This window comes from Hyperolius riggenbachi, chromosome 2, assembly GCF_040937935.1.
Source record: "Hyperolius riggenbachi isolate aHypRig1 chromosome 2, aHypRig1.pri, whole genome shotgun sequence".
Lineage (NCBI taxonomy): Eukaryota > Metazoa > Chordata > Amphibia > Anura > Hyperoliidae > Hyperolius > Hyperolius riggenbachi.
The window spans coordinates 221,368,100-221,395,277 of record NC_090647.1 but is presented as its reverse complement, the minus strand read 5'-3'; the positions used below and the strand labels follow the sequence as shown (position 1 = coordinate 221,395,277).

General features: G+C 42.3%; 1 protein-coding gene across 4 annotated transcripts in view; it reads right to left on the bottom strand.

The window, feature by feature from the left end:
• Positions 1-26,302, bottom strand: part of LOC137546135 (ATP-binding cassette sub-family C member 5-like) — a 145,608-nt gene extending 119,306 nt beyond the window's left edge. Inside the window, exon 1 of one of the 4 annotated variants that reach the window (XM_068268193.1) lies at positions 24,653-26,302. In XM_068268193.1, the coding sequence (XP_068124294.1) occupies positions 24,653-24,800 (148 nt within the window). In that variant the 5' untranslated portion in view covers positions 24,801-26,302. Of the gene's footprint in view, positions 1-293; positions 345-718; positions 822-24,652 lie in introns of those variants that run through there. The other 3 variants (XM_068268192.1, XM_068268194.1, XM_068268196.1) reach the window with 3 other exon arrangements.
• Between the last annotated feature and the right edge of the window lie 876 nt (positions 26,303-27,178).

Below are 27,178 nucleotides of genomic sequence, written 5' to 3'. Positions count from 1 at the left end.
AGTATCCATTCAAAGTATATTCACTCAGTTTACCCTTCTACTACATAGATTTAGTAAGATTTTGCAATCAAGATTGTATTATTAGTGGACAACTTAAGAAAAGCAACTCACTTTGAGTTTTTTAGTAGCTGTTGCTTATGTACCTGTTTTTCACGATTTCTGTGCATGTTGGATGAAGTATCTCAATTTATTACATCAATTCAATATATATATGGATTAGTGTAGAAACTATTGTATGATTTATATTGAAAGAAAAGTGCTGTTTTATATTTTTGTGTTGTCCTTTTACTTACATATACTGTTGATGTCATGTTTCCTTAAAATTTGCACTGTGGACTTCCTTTTTTTTTTCAGGAAAAAGAAATTCTGGAAATAACTATTGCCTTATTTTGAACACTGTTGTCTAAACAGGAAGTGGCTGTAAACCCTTACTAGTTATTTATTTTTAAATTAGAGCTTCAGCAACGGTATGGGTTGTTCAGATGGCAGCTGAAAGGTACAATCACTACACAGTTCACAGTGATGTAGCTATGGAGCTACAGGCCATAGATCCAAGTTTTACATGGGACCAGGCAAGCACTCTATACATAACAATGAATATGAAGTGCCAAAACTTGCCACAGACAGCCACAGTGTCATAGAGGAGTAAGGAAAGAGTGTGAACAATTTGCCAATGATAACCACTAGTCAGAGCACATATACTGTAGGTGATCATTACCAGCATAGTACAGTCGATCAAGGTGGGGCACCTGGTGAGTTCACAATCTTTGCTTCCCATATTGCTATGCCACTAACTTCTCAGCTACCCAGCAACCTTCAGCCTATCCTTATAAACTGTTGAAAATGGCAGTTGCCATGTAGATATAAACTGTGTGCATACCATGCAGCTCAAAAACAAGTAATGTTTAAGTAAACTGAGTAAAGATGCCCATTAAAGAGACTCTGAAGCGAGTGAGATAGCATTTGATTAGTGTAAAGCACCTTACATAGTGCTAAAACGCCGCTATCCCGCGGCAAAACGAGGGTTTTTTTACCCCCCAAATCCCCCCTGCAAAATCCACGACTTTCTTGTTCGTGGATTTTGCTGCTCATGGAGGCAGAGCTATAAGCTGCAGCTCTGCCTCCATGCGCGTCAATCTGCCAGCGGATCTCCGCCTCTCCCCCACCCCTCACTGTGAAGGAAGAGTGAGAGGGGCGGGGAGAGGCGGCGATCAGCCGGGATTGACTCGCTGAGAGGCAGAGCTACAGCCATTAGCTTTGCCTCAAGCAGGAAGCGCTCATCGGACCTACAAGAGGGGATTTGGGGGGTAAAGACCCCTCATTTTTCCGCGGGATAGCACCGTTTAAGCACTATGTAAGGACGGCGCTTTACACTAATCAAATGCTATCTAGCTCACTTCAGAGTCTCTTTAACGGTGCAATTCTTTCACTAAATGCGATCTTTCGATGCGATTTGAACAATCGAAACTAATCGGTAGGCAATTATCAATTGTTCACATTTACTGAACAATTCTTTCTTCAAATTCGAACATAAAATCCAACTTTCGGATCGATTTTATCCAATTTACCACACGACCAAAGAATTGTTTCTTATCGTTTGCCTTCATAAATGGTGAATTTTCTATGCAATTCATTCATTAAAATCACATTGAAAGATCACATTTGGTGAAAAAATGGGCATCTTAATGTTGATGTTGCCCAATCACAGACCTAACTTGTTCTTTCTTTGTTCTGTGCGTTTTTGTGCCTGCGTTCCTGGTGCACTGTTTTCAGCTGGCCGGGTAATTCTTGAGGCATGTCAAGTATGGCTTAGCACACAGCAACATGCCAAAACACACACCAAAACCCAGGAGGTCTCCAGAGCCCATTTTATATGTCATGTCAGCACCTCTCCTTTCTCAACACTTTTGTCTCCTCAGCTATGCCTGCCTTATGGCCTTAGATAACTTATTCACTCTGGCATTTAAACTTTTATTTTTGTTTTCGGATACCCTCTCCTCTTCTCCCATTTCAGGCTACATTTCAGCAGAAGGCTTTTTCAAAACACCACACAGTTTCTTTTGTCACAAACATTAGTATATGCAGCAAAAATATTAAAACAAACCTGAATCTTTAAGTATTTTCTATTTATGATCTGGGTATTTATGGCTTTTTGTGGTTTTAACCACTTCACCACTGAGGGGTTTTACCCCCTGACCACCAGAGCAATTTTCACCTTTCAGCGCTCCTTCCATTCATTCGTCTATAACTTTATTATTACTTATCGCAATGAAATGAACTATATCTTGTTTTTTTCGCCACCAATTAGGCTTTCTTTAGGTGGGACATTATGCCAAGAATTATTTTTTTCTAAATGTGTTTTAATGGGAAAATAGGAAAAATGTGGGGAAAAAAATAATTATTTTTCAGTTTTCGGCCATTATAGTTTTTAAATAATGCATGCTACTGTAATTAAAACCCATGAAACGTATTTGCCCTTTTGTCCCGGTTATAAAACCATTTAAATTATGTCCCTATCACAATGTTTGGCGCCAATATTTTATTGTGCATTTTTTATTTGTGCATTTTTTTCAGTTTTGCGTCCATCCCTAATTACAAGCCCATAGTTTATAAAGTAACAGTGTTATACCCTCTTGACATAAATATTTAAAAAGTTCAGTCCCTAAGGTAACTATTTATGTATTTTTTTTAATTGTACATTTTTTAATTTTTTTTTAATTACAAAAAAAAATAAAAAATGGGGAGTGTGGGAGGTAATGAGTTAATTTTATGTGTAAAAGTCATTTATTTGTATGTGAAAAATGTGTAGGGTGTAGTTTACTATTTGGCCACAAGATGGCCACAGTAACTTTTTGTTTTAATGCGACCTCCAAGCTTCCTTCCGGAAGCTTGGAGGAAGAATAAGGAGGCTGGACACGTGAGTTTTTTCTCACAATGATCGCGCTGCCCATAGGAGAGCAGCTGATCATTGCGGGGCTTAGATCAACGAACGGGAATGGATTTTCCCGTTCATTGATCTCTGGGCGAGCGGGCGGCGGCGGTTTTACTAGCGGCGGGTGGCGTGTTTACGAGCGGGAGCGCGGGCAGCGTCGGGAACGCGGAAAGTACGTGTTTCTCCGTCCCTGGTTTTTAAAGGATGGAAAAAGGGGCGGAGAAATACGTACGCGCGGGGGTAAAGTGGTTAATTTTATTTCTGTTTATTGTATTTTACAGACCAATATGGGAGCGATTGGAGGTAATGAGGAGTGCCCCTTTAACCCCGCAGCGGTATGGTGAGTGCTGTGGCTTATATATTATGATTGCGGATGCCCAGGTTGCTATGGCAATGTGGGCGGATATTTGTCCGCATTAGCACCGCCTGCCGTGATGATGCGGGGGCTGTGCTTGCTATGCGATGCACTGGACGCAAATGATTGGTGACGCTGGTCAGCTGGTCCAGTCATGTGACGGTGTCACATGACTTTGACGTCATACCGCTTGCCTCCATGGATGGAGGCGGCGGTTTAGAAGACTATGATGCGCCCGTGCTTTTGCAATAGCGGTGGACAGCGGGACAACCTCATTTCTCTCTGAATGGTGAGTTTGAATTTAAACATCTTGTGATGATTGGCACCTTTTGGACTGTAGCTGTCTCCCATCAGGTCCTCCAGTATGTACCTCCTCTGATTGGTCACAGATCCGTGTTTGGGGCGGGTTTTTGTACTATATAAGTATGTTTAATGCATTGTGTTTGTATATGATCACTTAGCAACTTGACAAAGGCCGGTGTAGGCCGAAACAGCAGTCTGTTGTTGCTTATCATGTCTGCATTAATAAAGCCTTAAAGAGCTAATAATACTCAGCGTGGTGCCGGTCCTGTGTGTGATACTACAACAAACCTGAATCTGTCACAATCCTCAAATAAAAAAAATAATATTCTTTATAATAAAACTACCTTCTACCTGTGTTTTTGTGGTTCACAAATGCCTCTATGTAATATAAAAAATATATATATATTTTCTCAGGATAGCTTTTGGGTTGGTGCTCTAGACAAGTAGTTCAGAGGCACTCTCACACCTCCTCTGTCCACATGTGTGCTGCTGTGCAGTAGCACTGAGCATGAGCAAGTACATAACCACATATGCCCAGTAAAGGAATGAAATGTAAAAAGACCTGTGCAAGCACTTCCCTCTACTGGGCATGCAGGGTTCATGAATGAGTAGTGTGTAGAGCAGGGATAGGGAACTTTTGGCTTGGGAGCCAGATGTGGCTCTTTTGATGGCTACATCTGGCTCACAGATCAGTAGGGGTTGATTCACTAAGCTACACTGCTCAAGCAGCGCAGCTTAGTGTGGCAGAGCAAGTAAAATTTTCAGAGTAGGCATGCCTCTGCTGTAGCATGCACCAACTTACTCGCGCTACCCCCAAAACCAACGGCCACTCCAATTGTCCACCCTTGACCCTGTCAGGTCCAGTGACTTTGTAGAACGAGATCCCTGCACTTTGATTGGCCCAATAGGCTGCCTGTCACTTGACAGGCAGCCTATTGGGCCAAAGTGCAGGGTTCTCGTCCTACAAAGTGAATTAATCCCCAAGTCAGCTAGTTATTTAGTCAGTATTTCTCCTGTCTGGCTCTCGGGGAAATTGCTGAGGTTGCTGAAACCCAAGAGAAGCAGAAAAAGTGTCTGGCACTTCCACTGCCCGGCGGATCAACTGTATACACATCACCATGGCAACAGGGACGTGAGCCCTCTGCTGTGCATGCGCACTGTGCCAGTTTGAAACATATTGTATGGCTCTCACAGAATTACATTTTAAAATATATGGCGTTTATGGCTCTCTCAGCCAAAAAGGTTCCTGACCTCTGGTGTAGAGTGTTAAAACTGGGATGTGGTAATTTTTTAAAATTATTATTAAGGTATTTTTGCGTATCTTCCATGACTTATGCCCTTGTTTCTTATGCATTCCCCAGAGAACTCAGAGCCCACCACGATGGTGCCCTGTCCTTAACTCCCCTGGTGGTATGATTATTTGTGGATTTTAGGGTCTTTTTAAAAGGTTTCAGACCCTAAAATCAGGGGGAAATATCTGCAAAAGTGCAGCATTATATAAAACAATTAACAGATGGTGAACCAGTAGAGGACCCTTCATATTATCTATTACACAATACTAATATATCTCTTAAGAATTTCAACAAATCATTAACCTCCTTGCCGGTTATCCCGAACACAGTTCGGGGTAACCTGCGCAGGAGGATTTCTCAGGCCCCGCTGGGCCGATTTGCATAATTTTTTTTTTCCTACACGCAGCTAGCACTTTGCTAGCTGCGTGTAGTACGTGATCGCCGCCGCTCGCCGCCGATTCGCCGCTACCCGCCGCGCCGAGCCGCCCCCCCCCCGCCCCAGACCCCTGCGCAGCCTGGCCAATCAGTGCCAGGCAGCGCTAAGGGGCTGATCGGGATTCCCTCTGACGTCACGACGTCATCCCGCCCGGTCGCCATGGCGACCGGGGAAGCCCTGCAGGAAATCCTGTTCTCAACGGGATTCCCTGCATACTCTGATCGCCGAAGGCTATCAGCGGCTATCATGTAGCGAGCCCTGGGCTCGCTACATGATTTAAAAAAAAAAAAAATTTAAAAAAAGTGCAGCGCTGCCTCCTTGCCGGATTTTTTAGACCGGCAAGGAGGTTAACTAAGCATTGAATTCAAGCAGCACGCATGCTTATACCGAGACACTGGAAATCCGAAGTAGTGCCTACAGTAACAGAATGGTTCAAGGAAATTAAACTTATAGATGAAATGGATTCAATGACCCACACACTGCATGATAGATATGAGGCGTACTCTAATACATGGATACACCGACACATCTTTACGGAGTCTGAGGAGGCGATCCGTCAACAGTAACAATATGAGATTACTACACTATCTGTAGATCCTCCAGGATGTTCTCACATAAATTGATGGCAAATTCTATCATATTATTATGATAATTAAAGGGGGGTCTGGTGGGAGCAGTATCAGATGATATTCTCTTTTCTTTCTGTTTAATATATATTATATTCTTTTACTCTAATTTACACATAATGTGAAATTAATTATTCCAGGTTGTATTATGTAAACTGAGATAGCTATAGCATAAAAATCCATGGAGAATATGAAGTTGTTTCGTTCTGGTTGCCCGGGGGGCCCGGGTGCATGTTCCCTTAAGGGCCCTTTTCCACTTGCAATCGCTAGCGTTCACGCTGAGTCGCTGAATCGCAATTACCGGCGATTCCCCGACGTTCGCCGCCGCGATTTTGCTATGCTATGCACTGCATAGCAAAATCGCGGCAAATATCGCTCCGCCGCGCGTTCGCGTTCCTGACAAAAACGAATCGCGGTAGTGGAAATAACCTACCGCGATTCCTATGTTAAAAAGCAAACCGTACCGATTGTAAAATCGCTAGCGGTTTGCGTTTTTGCGATTCAGCCAGCGCAAACGCGCTGGTGGAAAAGGGCCCTTAGTGGCCTCGTGCTCCCTTGCGGCTCCTGGGTGAAACAAAAGATATTCCTTGAACTTTATATACTCAAATACGTAAATAAATGGACATTGCTATTTTCTCATCTGACTACTAAACACAAATCTGAAATATCTCCGTGGACTTTCATCTAAACTATATGCCTTTTTGCTACTTTATGTGCAGCGCTGGATTGCTGCACTCTGGAGAGACTTACAATCTGAATACAGTTTGACTTTGTATTGACCAGTTCAGATGACTGTGTTACATGTTTATGCTATGTATATGTGGTTTACATGTTCATGTTGGCTATATTTTCTTATTATCTGACAAAAATCCTTTAAAAATAAAAGAATCTTTAAAATAAAAAAAAATTAGGGGAAAAAATCATGCCGCCAGAACGCCAGCAGCAGCCCCTGCTCTCACTCAGCTCCCTGGGCTCCAGCACTGCAATCTTACCTCCGTCCTCCGGGTGGCGCTGTAACTCTTTGGTGAGATTAATGACGGTGATCTCACCAGAGTGATTCAGAGCCTCTAAGGACAGGAAGGAGAACGGCTAACAACGTCTGGATCCCCTGGGAGGTGAGTAAAAACACCCGCTGTGCGCTATACTCTGCAAAGAGCTCCCGGCGTCTAGTCCGAGCTTAGCTCGGGATTACCACAAGGGAGGTTAATGGCTACCAGAGATGGCGTCTAAGATTTTTTATTTAGACGTGCTTATGGGGCTGGAGGAAGCCTCTGGTAATTAAAAAAAAAGTAGTTAGACGCCCTCTGGTACACTTTAATAATACCATCTTATATGATCCATGATATTAGGGAGTAGTCTGCAAAAGGGGAGTGACAAAGCTTCTCCACTCCTTTACAAGGAGCCCTTGTCCAATGTTTTGGAAATGGGGCTCATCCACCTTAGGAGGTGGAAGATAACTCACACAACACATAAGGTAGAAAAACACCCAACACATAAGGTAGACAGTAGACCCTAGGGGGGAAATATGATGGAATCAATGAATCAGCTTCTATATTAAAGAGATGCCAGCACTTTCGTAGGTAATTATGTAAAGTGTGTCATTCTTCACCTCATGCCTATGTGTAACAATAATTTATAATATATTTGGAACACATTCATACATAATAAATATTTAATTTAAAAAAAACCTTCATCTTTATTTTTTTTATCTGTGCTCTTCTATTTTTATCCATATACTTCTTTCAACTGCTCTGTATACTTGTGTCTTCTTTTATAAACAGTATAGTAGAGAAAGGACCGCACTCCAGTGCGTGTTAGGCAAGTCTTCCTAAGACTGCTATCTTGTCTAATTTTTCTCGTGACAACTGTTGAACACAAAATACAAGGCCATGCCTGGCTACATGCCGGTAAGCAGTGGCTGCATGGTGTAATGGTGAATGGCTCTGCCTCTGACACAGGAGACCAGAGTTCAAATCTTGTCTCTGTCTGTTCAGTAAGCCAGCACCTATTCAGTAGATGACATTAGGCAAGTCTTCCTAACACTGCTATCTTGCCTAATTTTTCTCTTGACAACTGTTGAACACAAAATACAAGGCCATGTCTGGCTACATATCTGTGCTACTGCCTATAGAGTGTGCCCTAGTGGCTGCAGCTCTGGTGCTTTGAGTCTGCCAGGAGAAAAGTGTGATATTAAAGTTATTTGTCTTGTCTAATTTTTCTCTTGCATTAAGCATAAATGGTACATGCTAGGCTACTTTCAGCTAGTAGTGTTGGTGGTACAATGGATATGTTAGTTGCCTACCATACACTGAGGCCTGGGTTCAAATCCCTATCATGGTATACAAGCTGGTTTTTGAAATACTGGAATTCCCTGGCAGATGAGACCCTCCTCCCTCCAGTAGGAGGGAATAGGTAGAAGGGTAGAAGGGAGGAGGCCAATTAAAATCTCCCTAGCAGAGTGTGTAGCAGCTGTCCCATAACTAGTGTAGGCAGACAACTGAGTCAAATGGTATAAAGGACCTAGCTTGGAGGAAGGAGGGGAGGGGTGGGCCTCCAGCATTGAGAGCAGTGTGTATGGCAATAATGTGTCTGCTGGCTGTAATATAAAGAGTCAAAGTTTTGCTCAATAGAGCTTTATGGGGCGAATCGAACTTCCGGGAAAGTTCGCGTTTGGTAGGCGCACGCGAACCCCCGAAGTTCGCCTGGAACCGTTCGTCGGCGAACAGTTCGCGACATCTCTAGTCCGCACACAGGCTCATAGAACAACCAGTGCAATGTTTATTGTCCCATCACATACATGTCAGAGCTGCAAGGCCTTGCAGTTCTGACATGTATGGCACATGTGTGTGATGGGACAATAAACATTGCCCTGGTTGTTCCATGACCCTGAGTGCAGACTTCTTCTTCTTGATTTTCTTTAGTAAACATTTATTGTTTTATTATTGTGGCTGGATAATGTAATGGTTAAGGGCTCTGCCTCTGACAATGGAGACCAGGGTTTGAATCTCGATTCTTCCCGTTCAGTAAGCCAGCACCTATTCAGTAGGAGACCTTAGGCAAGTCTCCCTAACACTGCTACTGCCTATAGAGCGCATCCTAGTGGCTGCAGCTCTTGCGCATTGAGTCCGCCAGGAGAAAAGCGCAATATAAATGTTCTGTGTTTTGTTTGTATAGTCTGATGTCATCTTTTGTACACTTCTGATGTCATCTGTTTCTTTATTTCTGTATACTTTTTCTTCATATTTCTTCTTCTTTCTTTCAATCCTTGAAGGAAGCGTCAGGTAATCTATGCTACCCTCATATCTACTTACCCAGGGCTTCCTCCAGCCCCTTGCAGCCGACATCTCCCTTGTGGCAGCTCCGCTCCCAGCTACCGGCCCAGGGTCCCCACCGGTGCAGAGGCCAACCTTGTGAAGTTGTTCTCTACTGTGCCTGCGCGAGCACCGCTGTCATTCACTCGCACATGTGCTGGAGTGTTCTGTGCAGGCACAGTAGTTCTAAGCCACAGCGCACATGAACTGTTGAGACAAATAGTTCTGGCTAATAGAAATCAACAAAAAAAGCTAATAGTGAACAAAGAGAGAATAAAGCAGCCCCCACAAGCAATATGGGGGAAGCTTAGTAAAGATGCAGAGAAGGATTGCAAGGTCTTAATTCAGTTAGCTTGGCAAGTGGCTGCAAAGTCAACAAGTGGCGTAGTACCGGTAGTTGCCCCTCAATGTAATACAATTGTGTTGTTCTTTACACTGGATGACTCTAAAGGATTAATCTAATGCATATCTCACTACATTTGACCATAGCTCTTATTATTATTATTATTATTATTTAGTGTATATATATATATATATATATATATATATAGCAGACATCTTTTAAGCCCCGTCTACACGAGGCGATCCGGCGGCTCGATTAGCCGCCGGAATGCCTCTTCCGCATCCCCGCGCGTGCTCGCCGCGTCCCCACCCGCCCGCGCGTGCGTCGGATTCGATCCGCCCTCTTCCCCGCCGCGCGCGCATCTTCCGCTCGATTCCCTGCCATTGTCCTCTCGTGGGGAACGAGCAGAGAATCGGCGGCGGCAAAATCAGACCTGACGGATCTTGTCATTCGAGCCGCATTAGCGGCTCGATTGATAAGGAACATTGTGTTATCATCGCTCCGTGTAGACGGAGCTTTACATCGCTGAACAGAGTATATAGTCTCATGCCTCAACTGCCCCTCAGAGGGGCTCATAATCTAATCCCTACTATAGGCGTATCTAGGTAATAAGGCACCTATGGCAAACACTGAAATGGGAGACTACAATTCAATACTGCCAGAGAGGCATTTTAACTTTTATCTGCCGGCTGCACTACTGTTAAAAGACAAATGTGTTGTCCTTAGATGCAAGAATGAAGCAGCTGGGTGACCCAAATACCAGAGTTTAAAATGTCCCCCGATTATATAAATTCCGAATAGATATTAGAATTTATTAGCCATGTGCCTCAAAATTAAATAGTCACATTCTTCCAGATAAAATAATAAAGTAGTCACATGCTTCCAGATAAAAGAATGAAATAGTTCCATGCCTCCAGATAAAAGAATCAAGTAGTCACATGCCATCAGTTTATTATAATATTTGCATTCTGCACTAGTGTGATAAGACAAATGTGTTGTCCCTAGATACTAGAATTAAGCAGCTGGGTGACCCAAATACCAGAGTTTCAAATGTCCCTCGGATACATAAATTCAGAAGCCATGGTCCCCTAGATATTAGAATTAATTAGCCATGTGCCTAAAAATTAAATAGTCACTTGCATCCAGATGAATTAATAAAGTAGCCACATGCTTTCAGATAAAGAATCAAATAGTTCCATGCCTCCAGATAAAAGAATCAAGTTGTCACATGCCTTCAGATAATTTATCAAGTAATGACATGCCGCCCAATAAAAATAAAGTTGTCACAATCATCCAGATAAAGTAATTAAGTAGTCACAAAACTCCAGATAAAATTAAGTAGCCAGGTGCTTCACAATTAACAAATTAAATAGTCAGATGCCTTAAAGAGAAACCGTAACCAAGAATTGAACTTCATCCGAATCAGTAGCTCATACCCCCTTTCCCATGATAAATCTTTTCCTTTTCACAAATGGATCATCAGGGGGCCCTGTATGGCTGATATTGTGGTGAAACCCTTCCCCCAACGTGATGTCAGGACTGGGCTGGGTGCAGGCTGGGGTAGGGTGCTGGCTGGGGCAGGGTGATGCTGGCAGGGGCAGGGTGCTGGCTTGCTGGGTCAGGGAGCTGGCTGGCTTGGTCAGGGAGCTGGCTGGCTTGGGCAGGGAGCTGGCTGGGGCAGGGTGCTCACTGGGTGCCATTACATACCTCAGATCAGTGTCGACCAATCCTCAGATCAGTGCCGACACCGCTGCCTGAGCATCCTCTTCATTCAGGTACCAGACATAAGAGGCTAAAATCTTAAACACAGTCTAAGTTGTGGGCCAAATGTTTCTTAAAATTTAACATTTATTGAACAACCTCAAACTAAAAGTGGCATAACTATATCAACCATGGGGGGGAGGCACTTCATCCACTTCTGCAGAGTAGGGCAGTGGAGTAGTTTGATATTTACCAGCTCCAGTGCTGCTCGGGTCACCTCTGATCTTCCTGACAGCCACATGCTCTATGCAGCATACCTCTGGCTCCTGAAGCATTTCACATGATCTGCAGAAGGAGGTATGGAAGCACCGAGTGTGCAGCTGCCTGGAACAAAAGGAGAGACAACACATCGCTGGAGCAGGTAAATATCACACTGCTCCGCAGCGCTACTCTGCTATGTAGGGAAGGAGTGCCTAATGCTGGGAATACACGGTTCGTTTTGTAGCTGATTAGATGGTTTGATAGATAATTTCCGACATGTCCGATCTCCCTTTCGATTGTGTTGCCGCTCGATTTTTGATAGAAGTGAATGGAAAAAGATAAGTAAAACGAGAGGAAGATAAGAATCGAGAGCTGAATCGAGAGGCAAAAACGATCGAGAGCAAAAACGCACGGCAGAAACAAACCATGTATTCCCAGCATAAGAGGAGGGAAGCCTCTGGATCCTGATCCTACAGAGGCTTCCCACACCATCCTGGCCTCCACTGTGCGCAGACCCCTGCAACATATCTGACAACAGGAGCTTATCGGATATGTACATGCAGGGAAATATTAAATACATATTGCATAATGTATGGCCAGCTTGAATTCAATATATCATCCATTGTCACAATAGGCCTAAATACTTGGCACAGTAACATTTACAGATCCTCCAATAGATACAGTAGCTCTTCTCTGATTGTTTACCATTTCAAACACTTTTTAACCCTTCTTAGTAATGGCATTTTTAAGAACCCTCACTGGATCCACCACCTTCCTACCAAGACTCTAGTTAAGCCTTTCTTAACTTTTTTTACCCTGGAGGAGCCCTGCAAATAGATTTTGGATCACAAGGAACTCCTGCAAAAAATGTTTTGATCTTGAGGAACCCCTGCATTAATTTAGCAGGAAGTATGGTCTTTAAAAGTAGTTGAGGCTGTTTATTTCACTACCCCCTATCACACTGCCATTCGTTATACTGTCTCCTTATCCTAGTGTTTTTTTTAATTAATGTGCTCAGTATTATTCTGATCCCCAATTTAGTGCTTCTTTTTACAGTACTCCCTAATATAATGTGCTCCATTAAACCTCCCCAACGATGGAGGAAATGCCAAGAAACCCCCGCAGGGTACTCAAGGAACCCTGGAGTTCCAGGGAACCCTGGTTGAAAAAACCTGCTCTAGTTGATCACTTTCAGTCTGGTTTCAATCCTACACATTCCACTGACACTGTTCTCACTGAAGTGACAAATAACCTACTTACTGCAAAACGCAAAGGCCCCCTACTCTATAATCCTTAATCTAGCTTCTGCATATGACACGGTTGATCTCTCTGTATAGCTTCAAATTCTGTCCTCTTATTCAGGGTTTGCACACATCTTGGCTCTCTTCCTACCTTTCTGATAAGACATGTAGGCTTTCCCACTGATACACTTTTGTTATTCGTTCCCAGTGGGAGTCCCCGATATCAGGTATGTGGCATTTCTGCATGTGGTGTCTCCTAGATCTTACCTTCTGCAATCACTGGCAAGCATTGAGACTTTAGACATTTAACTTTATTTAAAAAAAAGAAAAAGAAAAGAAAAGAAAAGTGAATTCTTCTTTTAGTCAAAGCAATCTTCTTATATGTAAATGTGCTAATATAATTTGAACCAGAGTCGGACTGGGACACTGGGGGCCCACCAAAGAAAATTCAACCTGGGGCCCACACATCCCATGATTGCAGTGAAAAAAGGGTGTGACCATGCACCGGAAGGTGGGCGTGGTCATGATGTATTATGGACAGGGCCAAATGTACATGATCTTAGCAGCATTGTAATTCAGAGACACTGTTGCCCAGCAAAACTTTGCATAGAGTCCCCTCCTTCAATATAAAGTAATGTCCTACTTTGCAGAGGTTGCGACCGCATCGGGGCCCTTGGGCCAAAGGGGCCCCGAAGGGCCTTCCCTTAACTACAGTATTACCTCTCTATTGGTCCTGTGCTCATAATAATCACTTCTAAAGATACTTTGAATAGTGGTAATCATTAACAAGCTGTTTCCCATCCCCCTTCTTGCACCTCAGACGCTGTAGTTGCCATTGGCAGGTTTTGGTGCGTCGTATCAATTGTTATATATAGAATGCTTGGGCGGCCCAATTGTAAAACTTGCATCGGGGCCTACAGCTCCTTAACTACGCCACTGCTCTCAGCATGAGTGATTACAGCACTGAGAAGAGAATTTTTGTGCTGCAGGCAGCAATTGGAGCTCTGTCAGACAAGGAGTGGGGGGCCCACCAGAGACCTGGCGGGGGGGCCCACCGAGGGAAAAAACTGTACTACTGTGGCCCAGTCCGACCCTGATTTGAACGTAAACCAATGACTGCTTCTCTGCTTTAGCTGCAGACTTTCAAGCAGAGACATCTAGGCAGGCCATGAACATTAGAACACACACTACACATTGATAATAAGTAAATGTCACGGTTAGTGCCATTTATAGTTGAAACAATGTTAGAAAAGCAGAAGAATGTTTGAATTAGGAAATCACAGCCTCTAGCAGCTCATCTATTTAACTATCAGCTGTGTTAATTATTCAGTGATTTGCTAGCCCCACTTCCACCTTGTTAAGAAAATTCTCTAATCATCACTAAGGAGTAGTAATTATATAGTGTTCTGATTTACTTGATACTATAGTATTATTGAAATGTGAGGCGCTGATATGAGCCATGGTGTAGTCATGAAGAAACATCCTGTTGTGGCAGGGTTGTTGTCTCAGTGTGTAATGGGTCTGTAGGAGTAGGTCATGCAGCATCAAACAGTCAGGATAATTCTGGCCCTGTCATTTTATTTGTCACTAAGTCCTGTAAGCAGCCTCAGCTGTTGTTAGATAAAGTCCAATGCACATTTTTACATAATACGTAAACCATATGGTGCTAACCCTCAAAGGCACATGAATGTCACCATCAAGTCACTGTCAGTAGAGAAGCATTACGGAATCATGTTGTCGGGATTCCCTGTTTGATATGCTTTTTCAATAAGAACTGCAGGTGAAGTGTTCTATGTACGACAAAAAAAAAAAATGAATTTCATTTTATAACATTCAGAAACTGACTGTACCAGTATGTTGCAATATATTTATTGTCTTTTTGAATTACTGAGCTGATATGTAATGTTGGTGTTCAACTCCAGGTCTCCTCATTCAGAAACAAGGATTATGCCGTACAGTGCAGTTCAGCACAGTCAGCACCAGAGCTAGGGGACAGGGTCACGGGGGATGCGGTCCATGTCCCACTTCACATAACTCTGACGCTTCCTCCTTCCGGCTTCATGGGCCAATATAATTATGGGGATCTGGAAGTCCCAGGTATGGGAATTTTTTTTTTTTAAGTTCAGGTGTGCTTTATAGTGAACCTGAACTCTTGCACAGGACAGAAGGAAAACAGAGAGAAATGCACCGTGTGTATTTTTAGAGTTTAGCCTGTCCACTCCGCCCTCATCTGTGACTTATCACAAATGTAATTTGATCTCTCAGCTGTGTCAGCTGGCTGCCTCGGCAGAGCAGCTAATTTGTAAATACAGGATGATAAACCCTATGGGCTTGATTCACTAAACCATGATAAGTTATATCACGCCGTTTTCTCGTGATTTTTGAGTTTGTGCGCAATCGCGAATTTGCGCGAAAACGGCCGTCATATGACTTATCACGGTTTAGTGAATCAAGCCCTATGTCTGCTTCCAAAAAAACAGGAAGTAGACACAGTGCAGATTTATATCAGTTGTAACAAGGAAATGTTTTTCTTTAAAGGTTATTATGCTGTTGCTCATCTTTTAGAGCAGAGAGGAAGTTCTGGGTTCGGGTCCATTTAAAGGGAAACTTAAGTCAACGATAAAAAATGAGATTTACTCACCTGGGGCTTCCCTCAGCCCCCAGCAGCCGATCGGTGCCCTCGCAGCCCCGCTCTGACGCTCCAGGACCCGCCGGCGAACACTTCCGGTTTGGCCGACAGGCATGGGAACGCGAGTGATTCTTTGCGTTCCCAGCCTGTATATCGCCCCCTATGCTGCTATTGCGGCCAGCTCAATGTTTGCTCTATTTATTGAACACTGATCTGCCATATATTCCTGATCTGCAGCGTACAGCATAATCCAAATATTGAAACACAGATTTGAACACCAACACTACTAATATGTCCTCAACTTTTCGAATTACCTGCCGATTGTATTTATTTGTAATACTGATTAGCAATAGTAACTTGTGATAGTTTTGTACATATGAGGATATATGTGAGTTTTTTTGTTTAAATTGGTTTTAACACAATGTCATTGTGATTAAAAATGTATATATTAGGTGTGGATTTTGGAGATGGTCCCTTTTAGATTATTTGTTGTTTGTGTCTAAATGTTTATTGATGTTAGCAATGTGCTTGAATGCATGTATAAATATAATGGTATTGGTTAATCAAGGGGAAAAAGAAAATGTCTAATTGAAACAAGTTTATTTTCCTATGGTTTTAAAAACAGTGCCAGACCATCGAAAAGCAATGCAAAATATGCAGTATCTATACTACAATCCGCTCAGCTTCCAAGCAGCACTTGCTAAGTAATGCTTACCTGACACCTAATGGTAAGCCAGAGAAATGCATGGTAGGCCATGTACATAGAAGACTAGCAGCTAGGTTAAATAGAGTTATAGAAAATAAACATTCTGTAGATACTATTATTTTAAAACCCGCATAAAAAAAATAAATAAAAATAAAATAAACCTGGAATCTCATAGCTGTGGACAATTCCTACCTGTATAACGACCTATAGTCCAATTTTTATACAATATTTACAACAAGTGTTGTTCATACATACATTTGGAATCATTATTATTATGCATATACAGTGTACATAGTGCTGACATATTCTTCAGCAATTTAAAGAGTACAAACAATGCATGTCACTAAATGTCCCCTAGAGGAGATCACAATCTAATCCCCATCATAGTTATAGTCTAATGTCCCTGTCATAGTACAAAGGGAGCCATAAAAAAATGCAAGAGTTTCACTTACCTGGGGCTTCGACCAGCCCCCTGCAGACGTCCAGTGCCCTCGCAGTCACTCACAGATCCTCTGGTCCACCGCCGCAAACTAGTTTTGTTTTTGTCGACAAATCAGCAGGTGGCCCTTGCCACGCGCATCCTCGTTCACCCTCCGTCGTCGTGGCCATCCTGCATATGTGCAGTACGTACATATACATACTGCGCATGCGCAGGATGGCCACAGCAACGGGAGTGCGATTGAGGATGCGCAAGGTGGCAAAAAGAAAACTAGTTCGCAGCGGGGGACCGGAGGATTTGTGAGTGACTACGTGGGCACAGGAAGGCTGCAGGGGGATGGTCGAAGCCCCAGGTAAGTGAACCGCTTGTATTTTTTTATGGTAAAGGTTCACTTTAAGGATTAGCATTTGTAGGAAACAAGTTAACGTGTCACTATATTTTTGGGATGTGGAAGGAACCATGCAGGCGCACAACGCTCCCGGCTATGGGAGCGTGACAGGGGTGCGTGCGTGGACAGATCGCAACAGACAATCGGAGCGACCTGGGGAGACGCAGAGGGAGCCCCAGGTAAGTATAAATACTTTCATTTAATTCCTCTGAGGTACCCTTTAGCAGTGGGTGCCCAGGGAAAGAGGCTGTGTATCTTTATTTTGTTGACGTATCTATAGCATGCCCTGAAGAGTTTTGCTTAGTTGTTCTGAATCATTTTCATTACACATATTAATGCTAGTTATTGAATTCCAAAAATATGTGAAATTACTGCAGAATATCTCACTAGTAACACAACCAATTGTTGCGCATACGTGAAGTGCAACAATAAAACAGTCTATAAAGTTCTGTTAATGTGGCAACGCCTAGCAACCAACATCTAATAACAGGTTTGAGATTTTCATAAGGGTTTTTTTTTTTTTTTAATAGAATCTAGAGAATATATCCCTACTTCTGCTTAGTACTGTAGTAAGAAGATCCAGAACCATGTAAAAGTACAAGCTGCAGTCTAAGTTTTAAGTATAAAAGGTGAACAGCAAAATGAATCCTTGTTCGTTTTTTAAGCTGAATTAAATTAATTATGCACAAAAAAAATCAAGCTGCACGGTTAGCGCTCTCGCCTTGCAGTGCTGGATACCCGATTTGTATCCCAGCCAGGTCAACATCTGCAAGGAATTTGTATGTTCTCCCCTTGTATGCGTGGGTTTCCTCCTATCACTCCAGTTTCCTCCCACATCTCAAAAACATAAAGATAAGTTAATTAGCTTCCACCTAAATTGGCCCTAGACTACGATACATACACTACACAATATAAACATATGAGTAGATTAGATTGTGAGCCCCTCTGAGGGACAGTTAAAGGTAACCTAAACTGAGTATATGGATTTTTCCTTTTAGGCTACTTACACACTAAGACGTTGCGTTTTATGGGACGTTACGGTCGCATAACGTGCTCCTAACGCAACGCATGGTGGTGCGGGAGAGGACGTTAGAGTGAGCCACGTTAGGCGGCTCTATCCGCATAAAGTCTCCCAGAGTGGCGCTGATTGGCCGGCGGGACCACGTGATGCAGAGCGAGACACTTCGCATCACGTGGTCCCGCCGGCCAATCAGCGGCCACCAGTGCAGTGCATATTAAGTAGCCATGTGCGTGGCTACTGTAGCGACATCTCCTCGCCTCTTCCCCGCCCCCCACTGAGCATGTGCAAACAGTCTAAAACGCACAGCATGCTGCACTTTCACTACAACGTGCAGCGTTACATGTAACGCAACGTGGGCACTGTGAACAGCCCACTTGTGTTACATTGCTGTGCGTTGGGGGAGCGGTACAGGCTGCACTAACGTGCACCTGTAACGTCCCACTGTGAAAGCAGCCTTAAAGTGAACCTCCGGACTAAAAATCTACTCAGCAGAACTGAAAAGGCCTGGTGTTTTTTTAACAGTTTCACAGCATCAGAACTTTGTTTTTCTTACCAAAGCATCATTTTTAGCTGCATTTTTAGCTAAGCTCCACCCATCAAAGAAAAAAAGCCCGGGCATTTTTTCCTTGATGCTGTGCAGAGCATGATGGGATTTCCTATGTTGTTATTCACGTTGCCTAGCAACTGGGAGAGGTGCTCAGGACACAGGACAGTTGGGAACTGTGTCTCATGCTCCCTGTCACCTCCTTTCAACCAAAAAGATGGCTGCCATCATGAAATCAAACATTTGCCTGTTCTTTTAAAACAGGGTGGGTAAGAGATTATATTATCTATCTATTTTAATTAACATAACTAATGTAACTTAATGACAGTATGTTTGTTTAGGCTGGAGTTCCTCTTTAAGATAATACCAGTTGCCTGGCAGCCCTGTTGATCCTGTGTCTCTAACACTTTTAGCCACAGCCCTTCAATAAGCATGCATAACAGGTGCTCTGACTGAAGTCAGACTGGAATAGCTGCATGCTTGTTTGAGGGTTGTGATTCAGACACTACCGCAGCCAAAGAGATCACAGGACTGCCAAGCAACTGATATTGTTTAAAAGGAAACATCCATATCCCTCTCAGTTAAGGTTCCCTTTAAGTAACAAGAAAATATTATCTGTACAGTGCTGCAGCAGATGTCGGCGCTATATAAATACTAAATAATAAAAATTAAGCTACAAAATATCTGCGTCTGTTAAAGAGACCCTGAAGCGAAAAAAAAAAATTATGATATTATGATTTGTATGTGTAGCACAGCTAAGAAATAAAACATTAAGATCAGATACATCAGTGTAATTGTTTCCAGTACAGGAAGAGTTAAGAAACTCCAGTTGTTATCTCTATGCAAAAAAGCCATTTATCTCTACGACTTTCAAAGTCGTGGAGAGGGCTGTCTTCTGACTTTTATTATATCAACTGTAAGTGAACAGTTTTCTTTTTATCTGCAAGAGGAGAGGACATTAGTTCACAGACTGCTCTGTAAGAATCATTTTGAATGCCGAGTGTTGTGTAATCTGCACATATTATAGAATGATGCAATGTTAGAAAAAACACTATATACCTGAAAATAAAAATATGAGAATATTTTCTTTGCTGCTAATCTTCTAGTAATTATTCATAGTACACAACCAATTCATTATATCATATTTTTTTTCGCTTCAGTGTCTCTTTAACAGAAGTGCTTTTTTTTCATAATCATGGCCTCCATGCACAAAGAATAATAATAGCGCATGTGCAGCTGTTTCTGTCTACAGAGGGCAATGAGCACTGATTCATGGCTGTAGATGTTGGCATGAATAAGCAGACATTGCACCACATTCCATACCAGTCATTTTTCTTTTATGAAGTACCTCCACTGCAGCTGATCTGAGCTTCCTTACTGACAAATAGCATACTTTCTGCCACCACTATTACACTACAAACACATCTAGGCCCGTATGCAATTCACTTTTTCTCCTGAGTTTTCTCCTAGGTGATATTTTTAAACTTGTCAATAAAATGCCTTTTAAGCCACCAGAAAGCAAGAAAATGCTCAAAACTATTTCGATAGTACTTTTTTACTTACTTTTTTAGTTGAAAAGTGCAGGAAAGTTATTTAAAGGACAACTTAAGTGAGAGGTGTATAGAGGCTTCCATATTTATTTCCTTTTAAACAATACCGATTACCTGGCAGCCCTGCTGATCTATTTGGCTGCAGTAGTTTCTCAATAACACTAGAAACAAGTACGCAGCTAATCTTTTCAGATCTGACAATAAAGTCAGAAACACCTGATCTGCTGCATGCTTGTTCAGGGCCTATGGCTAAAAGTATCAAAAGCAGAGCATCAGCAGGGCTGCCAGGCAACTGGTATTGCTTAAAGGGAAGGTCCAAGCAAAAAAAAAAATGAGTTTAACTTACCTGGGGCTTCTACCAGCCCCATGTAGCCATCCTGTGCCCTCATAGTCACTCACTGCTGCTCCAGTCCCCCGCTGGCAGCTTTCTGACCTCGGAGGTCAGGGCCGCATTGCGTACATTTTTACGCATTCCCGCTAGTGCAGGAACATTAACATATACATTTTTACGCGTTAGTGGTGCAACGCATACATTTTTGTTACTGCACTAGCTGGAATGCGTAAAAATGTATGCAATGCGGCCCTGACCTCCGAGGTCAGAAAGCTGCCAGCGGGGGACTGGAGCAGCAGTGAGTGACTACGAGGGCACAGGATGGCTACATGGGGCTGGTAGAAGCCCCAGGTAAGTGAAACTCATTTTTTTTTTTGCTTGGACCTTCCCTTTAAAAGGAAATAAACATGGCAGCCTCCATATACCTCTCGCTTCAGGTGTCCTTTAAAATCAATGATGAAAAATTATCTCCTAGGAGAAAATTGCATATGGCCCCTTATGCGGTAAGAAAAATAGTTTATAAATGTAATTACAGTAATATAAGATACTAGGGACCTTAGCCCGTTCTGTTGCCGCCGCCACCTGTCAGCGCACATGCGCGCGCACACACGCCCACTTGCCGCGCACACACGCCCACCCGGCCCCCTGGCTGTCCTGCTCCCGTCCCAACAACGGCTGTCTCTGCGGCACATGCGCAGTAGCGAAGACGCAAGGACACACACACACGGACAAAGGGACGCAGAGACACAGGGGTTTTATTAGGTAGGATATCTGTTTGCAGTGCTTTTTTTTTTGTTCTGTGTTCTTTGTAAAACTCAAGTTGTTAAAATACTCAAAAGGTGGTCCAGTATTTACAAAAAGGTTCCTTTCCAGGAAATTGTAAGTAGAATTTGTTTGTAAGTTGAGTCCTTTGTTAAACATGGATAAATTATTTACTTTCGGAGAACTCGAGATTTCGACGTATAGTCAATGTTTTTTTAGAGGATTTTAAACTATTGTACCTACAACAGTTTATACAATACTTATATTTAACAAAAATATGTAATAAAAAATAGTATTGCATATTTTGTACATGAAGACAACGGTGTGGTATCTGAAATGTTGTAACTCAAACCATTTATAAGTAGGAGACACTGTACAGATTTACCGGGCAAGGTCCATCTGAACAAAAACAATCACTTTTTCCAAGAAGGACCTGGAATATTACATTTTATTATTACCCAGAGCCACTTTTTTTTTAACACTTTGTGGAATTAAGTCCTCGAGCTGACAGGTTAAAGTATGTCTTTACTTTAGCAGACAAGGTTAATTTCTATAATTTTGGAGGGTTTTTTTGCACATAGAAACATCATATTGAAAGCCCATAATAATATGATAATCAAAAGTCTGATTCACATCCAATGCATTTTTATGTGCACAGATAAGAAATTTGCAGCATGCTGCTTTTTCTCCTGTGAACGGTTTGTGATTTGTGTGCGAAAACACAAATCAAAAGGGGAAAGTAGCCTTAGGACCTTTTCACACTATGTAAGTTGCGTTAGGATGCGGTGCGACCATACAGTGAGGCATACATTACAATGAAAGTGTGCCTTACTGTCACTGTGAACACACAAATTATCTGAGCACTGCACTGGATGTGAAAGCCACATAGGAAAATCATTACATGTCGCTGCAATTACATTTTCCATTGCTGCGCAACAGGCAAAGTGTGAAAGGGCCCTTAAAGGGAACCAAAGACAAAGCATCCTCATGTATTTTACCATATATATCAATGGGAACATGACAGTAAAAACCTACCCTGCTCTCTGTTTCATTCTTCACTGTTAAAGGGGAACTGAAGAGAGAGGTATATGGAGGCTGTCATGTTTATTTCCTTTTAGACAATACCAGTTGCCTGGCAGCCCTGCTGATCCTCTGCCTCTAATACTATTAGCCATAGCCCCTGAACAAGCATGCAGCAGATCAGGTGTTTCAGTGGTTCAGACTTATAAGTCTGATCTGACAAGACTAGCTGCATGCTTGTTTCTGGTTTTAATCAGATACTACTGCAGAGAAATAGACCAGCAGGGCTGCCAGGCAACTGGTATTGATTAAAAGGAAATAAACAGGACAGCCTCCATATACCTCTCTCTTCAGTTCCCCTTTAAATCTGCCTGTTATGAGCCCTGATAAGAATCCCCAACTAAGCATTCAGTCTAGCTATCACCAGAATGATTATAGCTGAGTCAGTCTTCTGTGATGTCTTTTCAAGCCCAAGCTTGCCCCCTTGTGGCTCTGCTTTGCTGCTTCAAGGATAAATAGCAGGAAAGCAGAGCCACAAGAGGGAAGACTTGGGCTTGAAAAGACATCACAGAACACTGACTCAGCTATAATCATTCCTACTGAATGCTCAGTCGTTGATTCTTATCAGGGCTGATAACAGGCAGATTTAACAGAGAAGAATTTAACCAAGAGCAGAGTAGGTGTTTACTGTCAAGTTCCCATTGATATACAGTGGTTTGCAAAAGTATTCGGCCCCCTTGAAGTTTTCCACATTTTGTCATATTACTGCCACAAACATGAATCAATTTTATTGGATTTCCATGTGAAAGACCAATACAAAGTGGTGTACATGTGAGAAGTGGAACAAAAATCATACATGATTCCAAACATTTAAAAAAAAACAAAAAAAAACTGCAAAGTGGGGTGTGCGTAATTATTCAGCCCCCTGAGTCAATACTTTGTAGAACCACCTTTTGCTGCAATTACAGCTGCCAGTCTTTTAGAGTATGTCTCTACCAGCTTTGCACATCTAGCGACTGAAATCCTTGCCCATTCTTCTTTGCAAAACAGCTCTAGCTCAGTCAGATTAGATGGGCAGTGTTTGTGAACAGCAGTTTTCATATCTTGCCACAGATTCTCGATTGGATTTAGATCTGGACTTTGACTGGGTTATTCTAACACATGGATATGTTTTGTTTTAAACCATTCCATTGTTGCCCTGGCTTTATGTTTAGGGTCGTTGTCCTTTTGCAGACTCCAAGAGGTTTTCTTCCAAGATTGCCCTGCATTTGGCTCCATCCATCTTCCCATCAACTCTGACCAGCTTCCCTGTCCCTGCTAAAGAGAAGCACCCCCAGAGCATGATGCTGCCACCACCATATTTGACAGTGGGGACGGTGTGTTCAGAGTGATGTGCAGTGTTCGTTTTCCGCCACACATAGCGTTTTGCATTTTGGCCAAAAAGTTCAATTTTGGTCTCATCTGACCAGAGCACCTTCTTCCACGTTTGCTGTGTCCCCCACATTGCTTGTGGCAAACTGCAAACGGGACTTCTTATGCTTTTCTGTTAACAATGGCTTTCTTCTTGTCACTCTTCCATAAAGGCCAACTTTGTGCAGTGCACAACTAATAGTTGTCCTATGGACAGATTCCCCCACCTAAGCTGTAGATCTCTGCAGTTCGTCCAGAGTCACCATGGGCCTCTTGACTGCATTTCTGGTCAGCACTTTCCTTGTTTGGCCTGTGAGTTTAGGTGGACGGCCTTGTCTTGGTAGGTTTACAGTTGTGCCATACTCCTTCCATTTCTGAATGATCACTTGAACCGTGCTCCGTGGCATGTTCAAGGCTTTGGAGATCTTTTTGTAGCCTAAGCCTGCTTTAAATTTCTCAAAAATTTTATCCTTAACCTGTCTGGTGTGTTCTTTGGACTTCATGGTGTTGTTGCTCCCAATATTCTCTTAGACAACCTCTGAGGCCGTCACAGAGCAGCTGTATTTGTACTGACATTAGATTACACACAGGTGCACTCTATTTAGTCATTAGCACTCATCAGGCAATGTCTATGGGCAACTGACTGCACTCAGACCAAAGGGGGGCTGAATAATTACACACATCCACTTTGCAGTTATTTATTTGTAAAAAATGTTTGGAATCATGTATGATTTTCGTTCCACTTCTCACGTGTACACCACTTTGTATTGGTCTTTCACAAGGAATTCCAATAAAATTGATTCATGTTTGTGGCAGTAATATGACAAAATGTAGAAAACTTTAAGGGGGACAAATACTTTTGCAAACCACTGTATATGGTAAAATACATGAGGGTGCTTTGTCTCGTCTCTGGTTCTCTTTAATATGTCTGAAATAAAGGCACTCAGTGGTGCTTGCACATACTTTAAAAATAAGTAAAACAGTTCACTCCATTTGTACACTAACACTGCTGCTTAACTGCAAGTATTACATACGATGTGTCTGCACATACCGTGTTGACTCAAAATCCATGCTTGTTTGTACACGGCTCCCACAATCTCAGGTCTTGAGACACCAGGCTTCTTCCCGGTCTCTTCCTGCTGTATCAGTAACAGAACCGTTATTGACAGTTGAAATGCCCATGGGCATGGTTCACACATAAAAAGGTGTCCAGTCCTCTCCTGTCAGGTTTTTATGTGTTTCTGTGGCTGTGTTAACACATAAAAGGTGTACATTTCCAGTCCGGTCCAGTCCTGTCAGTTTTGTATCAGTTTTCTATGGGTAAGTTCACACACAAAAGGTGTACAGTGAGGTAAACCTAATGCCAAACCGACAGGACTGGAAATGTGCAGATGTATGTGTGAATCAAGCCTCACTGGTTTGTAGTGAACAGGTGGGGCCTGACGAATGTTGGTCAGAGACCTAAAGAGGCACTGTAATGACATATAGTATAGTAACATGCAGTATATTATTTATGATACCCACTTGTAAACTAAATTTCCTGGTTACAGCATCAGAAACACAGTAGCACATGTATCTGCAACCATTTAGCATCATAAGAGAAGCCAGTGGCCACGGAAGATGTTGTAACGCCATGGATAGCGTACTGGCTAAGGCTGTTGCCTTTGATATAGGATTTAAACCTTTGACCAGGGCACAAAACCTGGCTCTAGCCAGTATGTAAACCAGCGAGGAGTCTTAGAGCAAGACTCCCTTATGATTACTCGCCAATGGAGTGCTTGGAGTCTGCAAGGGAAAAAAAGCAATATAAATGTGGTCTGTCTTGTCTTTGGTATGTACTTCTGTGTGTCTAGTATTGAATGTATGGATGTGTCTGTGGTGCATTTACTAGTGCAGGGTTTCTTCCCATTTTATTGTTATGTACCCCTTTTGAATGCCTGTGCTCACCCAGTACATCCTTGCATGGCAAAGATTATCTCAAGAATGCCTTAGCAGACATATTTAGTAGTAGTACATGGTAATTGTTTCTAAACAACTTCCAAGCGCTTACAATGACTTCTAAATACTGTAGCTTAGTCTTACCTAGGCTAAGGAGAAAATAGACTGGACTGCTGCTCAGTGGTCTGAAGTACTTTTCTTCAGATGACAGTAAAGTTTCCGTAGTCCGTGATGATTTGAGCAGCCATGTCATCTGCTGGTGTTGGTCCACTATGGACTTCATAAATCAAAGTAATTTACCAGGACACTACAGAGCATTTCATGCTTCCCTCTACTAACAAGCTTTATGGAGATGCCGAATTCATTTTCCAGCAAAACTTGGCATCTGCCCAAACTGCCAAAAGCACCAATACCTGGTATAATGATCATCCATGGTATCACTGTGCTTGATTGGCCTGCACACTAGCCTGACCTAAATCCTATACAGAATCTATGGGGTATTGTCAAGAGGAAAATGAGAGACGCCAGACCTAAAAGTACAGATGAGCTGAAGGCTGCTATAAAAAAGTGTCCCAAGCTTTCTTTACAGCAATGCCATAGGCTGCAGCAATGCCATAGGCTGATAGCCTCCATGCCATGCTGGCTGCATTGAAGCAGCAATTCATGCAAAAGTATCCCCAACCAAATATTGAGTGTGTACATGTACATACTTTTCTGTAAGCTAAACGGTGGCTACTAACGATACAATCTTTTTCATCCAATTTTACCAAATCTATGTAGTATAAGGGTAAACCGAGTGAATATATTGAATGGATAATGTAGGCAGTTACCTTATATTATATGGAAATGGTAAGATTGGATGAAAAAGATTGTATCCTTAGTGATCAGCTTAACATCTTTGTATTAAGAAATCTTTTTTTTTGTTGGTTATATGAAGTTTCTAATTTTCAGATATTGAATTTGGGGTTTTCATTGCCTATAGCCCAACAGGACAAAGGAAAGAAATAAGCCTTTGAAATATATCACTCCATGTGTGATGAATGTATATTACAGTATATATGAGTCTCAGTTATTGAATACAATTACTGAAATAAGTAAATTTTTTGATAATAGTCTTAATTTATCAAGATGCAATAGTATATATACAGTGTATGTGGGGCCAATGTATAGTTGCAGCCATGAAAAGCTGGACTAATTTATAAGAAAAGAGGAGGGGGTTCTTGACATGAAGCACATCACAGCTCTGAGGCAGGGAACATACTTGACAGTTTTCGTACGCGTTTTCTGCACAGAAAAACTGAAAACTCATGTTACTCAATGTGCTAGTTCACACTTACTGTGTTGTTCGCGCGCAGAAAAAAAAACTGACATTCTGCATCATGATTCTGCACATTTTGTCAGTTTTCTGTATCAATTACATCAGCTGCTGCGAAAAAACGTGCGCGTTTTCCTGCATAAAAACACACTTGGTGTGCAGAAAAAGTATGCAGATAAACGTGCGCGGAAAACTGAAAGTCAAGTGTGTTCCCTGCCTGAAGCTACTTTGTGCACTACTATAACAGTCTCTACTTCTAGCAACACAATTTTGTTATTACGGTAAGCTGAAAAAGAATACCAACTTTTTTTTTAAAATTGGTCC